General features: G+C 48.1%; 1 protein-coding gene across 5 annotated transcripts in view; it reads right to left on the bottom strand.

Moving 5' to 3' along the window:
• Positions 1–1,442: 1,442 nt before the first annotated feature.
• Positions 1,443–9,682, bottom strand: part of Epc1 (enhancer of polycomb homolog 1) — an 81,100-nt gene continuing 72,860 nt past the window's right edge. For all 5 annotated transcript variants that reach the window (XM_021654858.2, XM_060380628.1, XM_060380629.1 and 2 more), the window contains exons 11-14: positions 7,054–7,172; positions 6,070–6,211; positions 5,597–5,960; positions 1,443–2,764 (exon numbers count right to left, since the gene is read on the bottom strand). In XM_021654858.2, the coding sequence (XP_021510533.1) occupies positions 2,692–2,764; positions 5,597–5,960; positions 6,070–6,211; positions 7,054–7,172 (698 nt within the window). In that variant the 3' untranslated portion in view covers positions 1,443–2,691. The remainder of the gene's footprint in view (positions 2,765–5,596; positions 5,961–6,069; positions 6,212–7,053; positions 7,173–9,682) is intronic.

The following is a 9,682-nucleotide window of genomic DNA, read 5'->3' as shown; positions in this document are numbered from 1 at the left end:
CCTGAAGGTCTTTTTAAAATGTGCATTTGCTTGTTCCCTGCACCTCTGCTGTACCGCCACAGAGAGGACACCGCACGGGCATTCATCTGCCAACTGCTGCCCCTCACCTCTCCAGCCAGGCCCCACTTCCTGCTCCAGAGCACGCAGGGACAGCAGGGACAGCGGGCCTGAGGACCTCAGCCTCGCCTGTCCTGTCCGCAGTGCAGGCTTGAGAAAGGCCAGGTTAAGTTCAGTGCCCTGACCAGATGCTGGGGACACAGCAGGCTGGTGGTCACAGACCTTCCCTCTCCTCAGAGGCTGGTGGACAGACCCTCCCTCTCCTCACAGATGCTGGTGGACAGACCTTCCCTCTCCGTACAAATGCTGGGAACCAGTTCTTCACGCCAGCGTCTACTCCTTTGAGGCAGGGGCTTCTCTTGGAGGTGAAATGGACTCAAAGCCAGCTTGGCACCCCGGCTCCCTTACACCCTCACGCCTTGCTGTCACTCTCCGCCTTTAACCACTAAGACTCAGTGTGTGACCCCAGCCCAGCCCTCCAACTCCCACCAGTCTGTACGTCTGCCAAGATTCCACCCTGACGCGGATGTGCAACAGCCCAATCCCCAGGACCCTCCTCCACCCACAGCGCTGTCCCCGCGCTCACCTGCTCAGGGACACATCTTGAACTGAGTCTGCGAGGGGGCCGGGGGGCCCTCGATGGTGTTCCTCGGAAAGGCCCACCCTGTCTTCACCGTCTCTGGTTGCCAGCCAGTGAGCTGGGAGCTCTGGTCTCTCCATCCCCCCACCAACCCCCAGCCCCCAATGAGTCATGTCACCACCTGGTCCTTCCTGCCCTCAGGTCACTCTTAACCCTTTCTTCTCATGTGTAGCTTTTTTTCTTTTTTTTGAGACAGGGTCCATCTACACAGCCCTGGCTGTCCTAGAACTCATTGTACACCAGGCTGTCCTTGCACTCAAGAGATCTACCTGCCTCTGCTGGGATCACAGCCCACTTTTAACAGGTCCCTCTGAAAATATAACAGACCTAGCCACTTCCCAATGCCCCTTGGATGGCTGTGGTTAGCACCAGCAGGAGCTCCCCTCAAGTCCAGCCTGGAAACCAAGGCAGGGCAGGGCTCTTCCACACAGGCTCTCTGCTCCATCACCAGCATCCTCTGCGGCACACAGGGCTTCAGCAATGCCCTGGCCCAGCCTTTTTCTTTCCTTTGCTTCCCGTTAGGCACACCACATTTTAGATCTTATTTATTCTCCCACCTCCATGAAATTAGAAATCAAGGCCAGGGATTTCTTCCGCTGTTGTAGGCACAATCATGTCAAAATAATCACTGAGAACATGAACTCGACGCTCCCTTCCCCGTGTCTAGGCAAGGGCCCCCTCCTCCAACTACAGAGAGTCACACCAAGTTGTAGGGTTGAAAATAAAAGGCAAAGACCACTGCGCGTTAGTTTGTCAACATGTAATGCCCTGGGTTTATTTTGTGAGATTCTATCACAATGTTTCCAGGCGGGATTAAAAACCTTAAGGATAGCGTATGCCATTGGACTGGGCACTCAGACTCGGTACTGGCAAAGCGCTGTAGTAGCCTGCTAAGTACCGTCCTCTTCACAGAAGAGAGGTCAAATATTTCCAAAGGAAGGCACCCGATATTTGTGGTTCTGGCCTCGCAGCCTTCTGGAGAAGCTTAAAAGGAAAAAGCTGGCTGGCTGTTTTACAAACTGGAATGACGATACACGGACAGCAATTACCGCATTCTTCCCCCATATCCTTTCTGTAAGAACAAGTAAAGAATGAAGTCTTTAAACGATTCCACAATAAAAAAGTACATCTCTTGTGCTAAAAAAAGGGCAAGACAACATAAACTCCAGTTGTAAGGACTCCGTTTGCGTACTTGATTTAACACTTTTTGGTGTGGAAGGAAATGGGGCTGTTTGCAGGGCAGCAACATGACATTAGTGCTTTAAGTACCAGGGCCGCCCAGGCTTGCAGGCGGGCGGGGACGGGAGGATTCAAGAGACTTCATTTTTAGCTTGTTGCGCGTCCTGATGCTAGTAGACCAGGAAGAGCCGCATTGAACAGTACATTCCCCGTTTTAAAAAACTGATGCCTTTTTTTTTTTTGTAAAATTCTGTATGTATGTCACCATTTTTTTTTTTTCACATGATACACAGAAAACTCAAGGACCCAGAGGGAACCAAGTTATGTTATACCATTTACAAAATACCAAGGAGTCCACAGCTACCTAACACATTTACTACAGCACAGGAACCATGGGGGTACAGTGTACAAACCTGTAAACACGGCACAATAAATAGACAGCAGGTTCCGCACCATGCACATGATGTGATGACACCAGCTACACAACCTCACAGCTCACACTCTGTTGCAGTTCCCCCCTCCCCCCGCCCAAGTGCAAAGCATCACAAATGAACAGTTCTGTATTCAAGTAACATATATACAAGGGTATTACAAATATGCAGTACTATACAGATAATTGCGGTAGTCTTAATTTACAGATGTTGATTTTTCCTATTAACAATAAGAAAGAGAAGTTGAAGCATGAGAGATGCGCAGTGCTGCCGAGTCCCCACAGCTGCCATGGAAACGCACGTGTGATTCCTTCCTCCCTGCGTTCCAACGCCTCTGCTGCATAGCACCTGACCGTGTCCCCAGGCCGCAGTCGGCTCCCGGAGCTACGTCACCTCCATTGCTACTGTGTTGTCTGCGATGTTGTTCAATGCTGGCTTTTCTGAGTCATGATTTTCCCTGTAGGGATACAGGCTCAGTTACTTAACCAATACAGACCATCCTTCCCGACATGCCTTAGCTCTCGTTAGCGACAGGAAGAAACCTGACGTATGGGGCAATGGAATAAAGAGGAGCATGAACTTCTGCAACCATGGAAAACAGCCAAGCAGTAATCAGGTGAACCGGGTGTCAAAAGTCAAGTCCATGCCAACTGTAGTGTCAAAATCCTGGACAGGAACTCAAGTGACCCAGAGACCCACACACTAAACACCAAAGCTTCTCAAGCTCTGAACAGCACAGCTGCAGCTGCCGTCCATACCCAACTTCTTGCATTTATTCACTTAGTGTGTACATGCACACACACACACGTATGCTCACGAGAGTATCTCACAGCATCTCCTGACTTCTGGGGAGTCGGTTCTTCCGTCACGTAGGTTCTGGGGATCAAACTTAGCTTGTCAGGCTTGGTGGCGGGCCCTCTACTCACCAAGCCATTTGGTGGCCCTGAGCCTTCCTTATCCTGTTTTGGTGTGTGCATGAGCTCACGGAGGCCCGAGGACATGATGGCACCTTTCCTGTCATTCGCCACATTATTTTGAGATATGGATTCTCACTAAACCTGAAGATCAGCGTCAGCTAGGCTGGCAGGGAACTTTAGGGATCTACGTGCCCCGTTCCCCTGACAATGGAGGGCTCACAAGCACTCACACTATATGTAGCTGCTGCTGCTTCTTTTTTGTCTGTTTTCAAAATAGGGTTTCTCTGTGGAGCCCTGGCTGTCCTGGAACTCACTCTGTAGACCAGGCTGGCCTCAAACTCAGAGCTCCACCTGCCTCTGCCTCCTGAGCGCTGGGTTTAGAGTGTGTGCCACGGCCACAGGCTCCAGGAGCTTCATAAAGAATGCGGGTGCTGGGCAGCTGAGCATGGCTGCTTGGGCTTGTCCTGGCAAGCACAGCATCGCCTTCCTCGGCCCAACTCCTTCCACAGCATTACGCAATCATGTGTGTCTGTCAGAGGATGTAGCTCTCCACCATGGGGAGAACAATGGATGGAACTCAGGATGTCAGGCTGGATGGCAAGGTCCTCCCCCCCCAATCCCAAAGCTGTCCTTAGAAATTTAACACAGAAACTAAAATTCATGTCAGGACTTTAAATCTGGGTCCCACTGAAATCACCAAGTGAGACAGACGCAGGACTGGCAATCAGAACAGCGGGTTCTAGAGGCCTGCTCTTAGGAGACAGGGACATGAGAAGCCCATAGACTGCAAATGTCCCCTCGTCTGTACAATTCTACAGCAATGAAAGCCATGACTGGTTTCAGGGGAGGAGGGAACTACGCCCACTGATCAACCATGAGCAGACCAACAGCACTGCTGGTTCCGAGCCGATGAATGCAGACAGGGGCCTGTGGCGTGCAAAGTCTAGGCTACAAAAGCACTCTTCCCCAAGCACTCAGCTGTGCACTGAAGATGCGCACAGCTGGCCTAACGAGCTGCGGGTGAGGCCTGCCCTCCTGGTGAGGCCTGCCCTCCTGTTTCTACGGAACTGCTAAGCCCCTCGGAAAACCGAGTTAGCAGTTAACCACAAACACTACCTCAACAACTGACATTTCTGCCTTGCCCACTCCAACTTCTGATGCCCCCTTCCTTCATCCAAGCGAACGTTACTCTGGGTGGGATCATATAAAACACAGAATTCCCTTGGTGTGAAAAGATTTCTCTGTTTTGAAATGACAGTGACTGTCCATACAATGAACGGGACTACATACACTGCTGTGATCTGTCCTGAATGTCTTTCAGCTAGTACCTGCACTGTTTGAACATTTGTGCTCGTAGTTTTCAGCTTATTTCTTGCTAATCTGAATAATGCAGGTCTTTGTTCCCCTTTTCCTAGTACTTTGTAGTAGGATTTTAATTATAGTTAACAGAGAGTTAAATTAACAGTTAATTAGAGTTAACATAGAGCTACAACCAAAAAAAAAAAAAAAAAAGCTAAACTATCTACTGAAATTCATGAAAGTGAGTAAACAGAGAAAGCAATGGCTTGATTAAATGTTACCAGGGCTGGGCATCATTTCTATTATCTATCTACCTACCTACCTATAATTTATACAGTATTCTGCCTGCATGTACACCTGCAGGCCAGAAGAGGGCATTGGATTTCACTATAGATGGCTGTGAGCCACCACACTGTGGCTGGGAATTGGACTCAGGACCTCTGGAGGAACAGCCAGCGCTCTTAATCTCTGAGCCAGCTCTCCAGCCCGTAAAGACTTTGTATGTATGTACGTATGTACGTATATATATATATGTAGATATGTATGCACACAATGTTCTGTATGCCTGCATAGCTGTATGCCAGAAGATCTCATTATAGACGGCTGTGAGCCACCATGTGGTTGCTGGGAATTGAACTCAGGACCTCTGGAAGAGCAGCCAGTGCTCTGAGCCATCTCTCCAGCCCATCATTTCCACTGTTAAGAGTAGCTAGCAGATAAGTGAGGGAAGGCTTACTACTCTGCTCCCACAGTAAGCCACAGATGAACTCATGCAAAAGAAAACTCCTACCCAAAGCTGGAGAGGAGCAAGAACATTCGAAGTTACTGCTTCACAGAAAGAGAAGCAACACTGACAAGCTCAGTGAGTGGCAGGCTCAGTCAAGACTGAATTCAACTCACAGTGACTTCCAATATCCACTTCTTCCCTCTTGACTAGACAACGGGTTCTTAGCCATGTATTTTCAAATGTAGAAGGAAGAGGAGACAAACTTGGACCACCCCAGACGGCCCAAGGCAGGCGCTTTCCATTTCAAACACGTTAAGGTCAGCGTGACTACTCCGTGACTACTCACCTTGGAACTGAGTCTACCGAGGATGAAGAGGGGACCTTGGAGACTTGACAGTTTGCTGCGGCAGCCAGCTTTAAGGCAGATGACGGAACAGCACTTAAAGTCCTAGGTATATGTCGTGCATTTATTGGGGCGATAGAGTTTACAGTGGGGACCGACGAGGGTACAGTTAGTCGAATGCTGTTCCCAAACAGAACCTGAGTAGTTGCGGAACTGGCAGCAGTGACTTGATGACTCAGCGCGCTGTGGGAACCTGCAGTCTGTGTGATATTGGAAGGCTGTAACAGAGGCGAGCCTGCTGTCGATGCACTCGTATGTACAAGCGCTGTCGGCGTCGTGCTACCGAGGTGTAAGCCCTTGTATACTCCTGGGGAGAGAAGGAGAGCACATAAACACTGCATGCCGTGGCCAGGTCACAGTGCGCAAACACGCAGGCACGGAAAATAACCGGGCCACGCAGATGTCCTTCTTCTCACCTGAGGCTGGAAGGACGCCGTTCACCCCGATCCCAAGCACCACGTCCTCCTTCATCTTGAATCCCATCAGCTGCTCTGACGTCATCAAAGCAGAAGCAGCAAACTGCGCACTAGCAGAATCCAAAGTTTTAGAAACAAAACCCTGAAAGAAAAAAAAAAAAAAGCCATCAGTGTAATGGCTTGAACAGTATTAGTCCAGGTATGCCAAAATCAGGTTCAATAGTTTGAAATGCAAACCACTGGAATCTTATTCTATCTCACAGGCCAAAATCTGAAGGTAAAACTTAAAGGTTTTTACATTTTGATCTTACTATGGTAATACAGAATATTTACAAAGCAATTCAGAATACGCCTGCCAGCACAGAATGCAACAACAGCAAAAACTCCCAATTGAAAGGTTAGAAATACATTTCTTGGGCTGTTCTGTGCTGGACACATTCATTTAACCTGTACCTACCTACTGTCTCTCTGTTAGTCACGCTCACTGCTCAACCCAGCCACCACCCACTCCAGGGCATATAGTAAGACAATCATCCCTCAGTAAAAGAGGAAGGAAGACATGGTGTCATAATTTAATTCAAAAGTTAAAAGGCCTCTTGAATCTTCAAAAACGAAAGTTCTCAGCCCTTTAGTCCCATATCTAAGTATACAGCAATCATTTCCCCGCTTTAAGAGTGGTCTTGCTTTGGTTTAATTCTGGGCCCTGAGTGTCAGCCGCACGGGGCTGTAGGCTGGGGACAGGGTGTCAGAGCGCCGTCAGGGTGCAGCAACTCGATAGCCAAGGGAACTGTGTCTGAGTTACTTGTCCACTGGGCAGCGGGGCACGGCGTCACACTCACTGGAGCGGTCTTTCTAAACCTGTACAGTCAGGCCGAAGCCGCTGTAGAGAGGCAAGTCTGCTGGTTAGGTACAAGGTTGTGACAACCCTGGCAGGTGAGCTCTGGCGGGAGACAGCAGGGTGAGCAGGAGACACCTAAGCCTCACCTGTGGCGCGGTGCTGCAGGAGTTGCTATCTGCTTGCTGCTGCTGCGTTTGCGCAAGCTGCTGCTGCTGCATGAGGGCCAGTTGCTGCTGGTGCTGCTGGTATTGCTCGGCTGTAAACGCTGGACATAAAACAAGGGGGTGGGCGGTTGACAATGGTGCATGGACACCAGGCACCACAACACAACAGTCCAGCCAAGAAAAAGACGTTTTTGTGCAAAATCAAAGCATCTGGGTAGACATGACTTTGCTAGAGGCCACCTCCAGAGGTCAACCCCAGCATCTCCCCTATATTTAACAGAAGTGGCTTCAACTTAAGAAAAAGGAAAACGGAGCACCCTGAATTAAACACAGGAGACTGACTTCTAAAGTGGTGGCACTGCTGGACAGCACAGAGAGTGCCCGCGGCCTCTCAGTCCGCAGCTTGCAGATGACCTTTGCTTGGAGCAGGAGGGAAACCCGTTACCAGCATTCCACTTTTATTCTTCCCACATCCATGCCAAGGCCTGGGCCTTCCCACAGCACCGTGCACAAACACTAATGTCTACACAGCTTCTTATTTTAGTTATTACAAACTTTCCTCTACACAAAGGTAAATCTGATAGTTTATAACTTAGACAAGAGAACTCATCCTTCAAGTTTAACAGGAAGAAAAGAAGCTCCAAGGTTACGGTTAATGAGTTTTCCCCACCCAGTTAACCCACCTGGACAAAATCCAGTCAATAAGAACGGAGTAATGCTGATTACTGTACACAGTCATGTCTGAGGAAAGACACTGTGCTATGCTACTTATGTGTGTCTATGGAGAGCTCAGTTCTAAAAAAGACAAACAAAAAAATGTTCATTTATTACCCCCAAAAGCGTGTGCAGCTTTAAAAAGGAAACCTGTTTCTTAATTCTTTTCTTTCTGTCAGTTTAAAAAAAAAAAAAAAAGGGAAGCGGGGAGAAAAAAGAAAAGCAAGGGCACCACAAACACCTGACTGAAAAGGCTTTTTAAAGAAACCTTTTCTGTCTCAGTAGGAGTTACCGTAAGTTACAAAAACAAAGCTCAGCACATAGCCCCAGGTACCAACCAGGGCACCGGCTGCTTACCCAGAGTCCCTTCAGCTCAAGCCTGCCGTTTTCAAAACACCCACCCATCTGTCATGAGGGGCTTTTTTAGTTGAACTATCACCACCCCATCACGTTTTCTGGTTTTCACCTGTAATTAGGATGGATCCCCAATACCTCCAGGATCCCATTCCTGCCTGGTACCAAGAGGCATGACAGGCAACACTTCTTCTTGGGCGCGGAAGCCCTGTTAGGCATCTACACACGTTCCTGGGGTCATGAGACACATGGGCAAGGAGTGCTTCTCCTCTCGAGCCCCTTATTTTGTGTTACAGCTCCACGTTACTGGCATCATGGTGCATTTTCCCACTCTGGGGATGTTCCCTAAACACCGACAGAAGTAACTTCCTGCCAGGAACACACTCACTCACATGTAACTGAACCGAGTTGGGTCAAAACCACGAAAAACCTACAGAAATGAATGCTACCTGGTATGAAGGGTCACAGTTAACATAACAATCATTTCCATAAAAACAACTGTTTACAAACCTTAACGTACTTATGTATCAGATTTTTTTAAACAAATGTGTTTGAAAGTTATTCTTTAATATCCTAGAAGTAAATTGCTGCCTCAGCCTTTAGTTTTTCAGTAGAGAATATTCAGTAATTTTTAAAAAAGAAAGAAACAAAGAAAAGAAAAAGGAGTATTTCTAGATGGGTCAGGCCATTACATACTCAGAAAAACAGTAATTCAGCACTCACTCAAGCCCTCCTCTACGAGTGAAAGCAAACAGGAACGTTCAGAAACAGCAATGCCTTTCCCTGAACAAATTCTTTGGTGTATCTTTGAGGACATTTATGTTTTAGTTAAACACTTAGTGGTGATTAGCTGGGAATGAGCTTTCAAATACTTTTGCCCTAGTTAAACCAACCCCCTCACTCGCGATGCTGCGGTGTGGCAGCCTCCTTTTTTACGTCTGCCTCCGGCCAGTGCGCAGAGATAAAGGTGCAGGCTTCAGTGCAGCCGGCCACTTGGCGCTGGAGCTCCTAGATGGTGCTGGGCTGTCTAGCTGTAACATCTGGTCTGGATGTTTCTGGTAAATGATCTGTGATTAACAGAGCAACAGAGAGGCCGGCAGTGGAGTGATAAGAGCCCATCATAAACCATGTCTTCAAAGAGCAGGCCACCTTCTGTGGTGCAGCATCTTCAGTTAAATGTGACAAGGATCAAATGAGGTGGCTGCCAAGGTCCTCTCGGCTCCTTCTCAGAAATAAAATTCCAAATAAAATGTGACTTTATATGAAGATAAGTAGTAAATGTGGATAATTAAAATGTGAACTGATTTTATATTCTTTTTTTCTCGGAGATTGCAGAAGCATTCAAGGTCACTGATCCAGTGTATCTCTAAGGTCTAACCAAGTCCTCCATGAGACCATACTTCCTAAAACTCTAGGACGGAACTGGGCATCCTGGTGGAAAGTTTCCAGCTACACATCTACTTCAGATCAAGTGTAGCAGTCAGATTTAATTCACAAATGGTGGGCAAAACCAAGCAAGCAAATGCAGAGGAAGAGCGGCTCT

The sequence above is a fragment of the Meriones unguiculatus genome, chromosome 3, assembly GCF_030254825.1.
Source record: "Meriones unguiculatus strain TT.TT164.6M chromosome 3, Bangor_MerUng_6.1, whole genome shotgun sequence".
NCBI classification, from domain to species: Eukaryota; Metazoa; Chordata; class Mammalia; order Rodentia; family Muridae; genus Meriones; species Meriones unguiculatus.
This window is presented reverse-complemented; position numbering and strand designations above follow the sequence as displayed.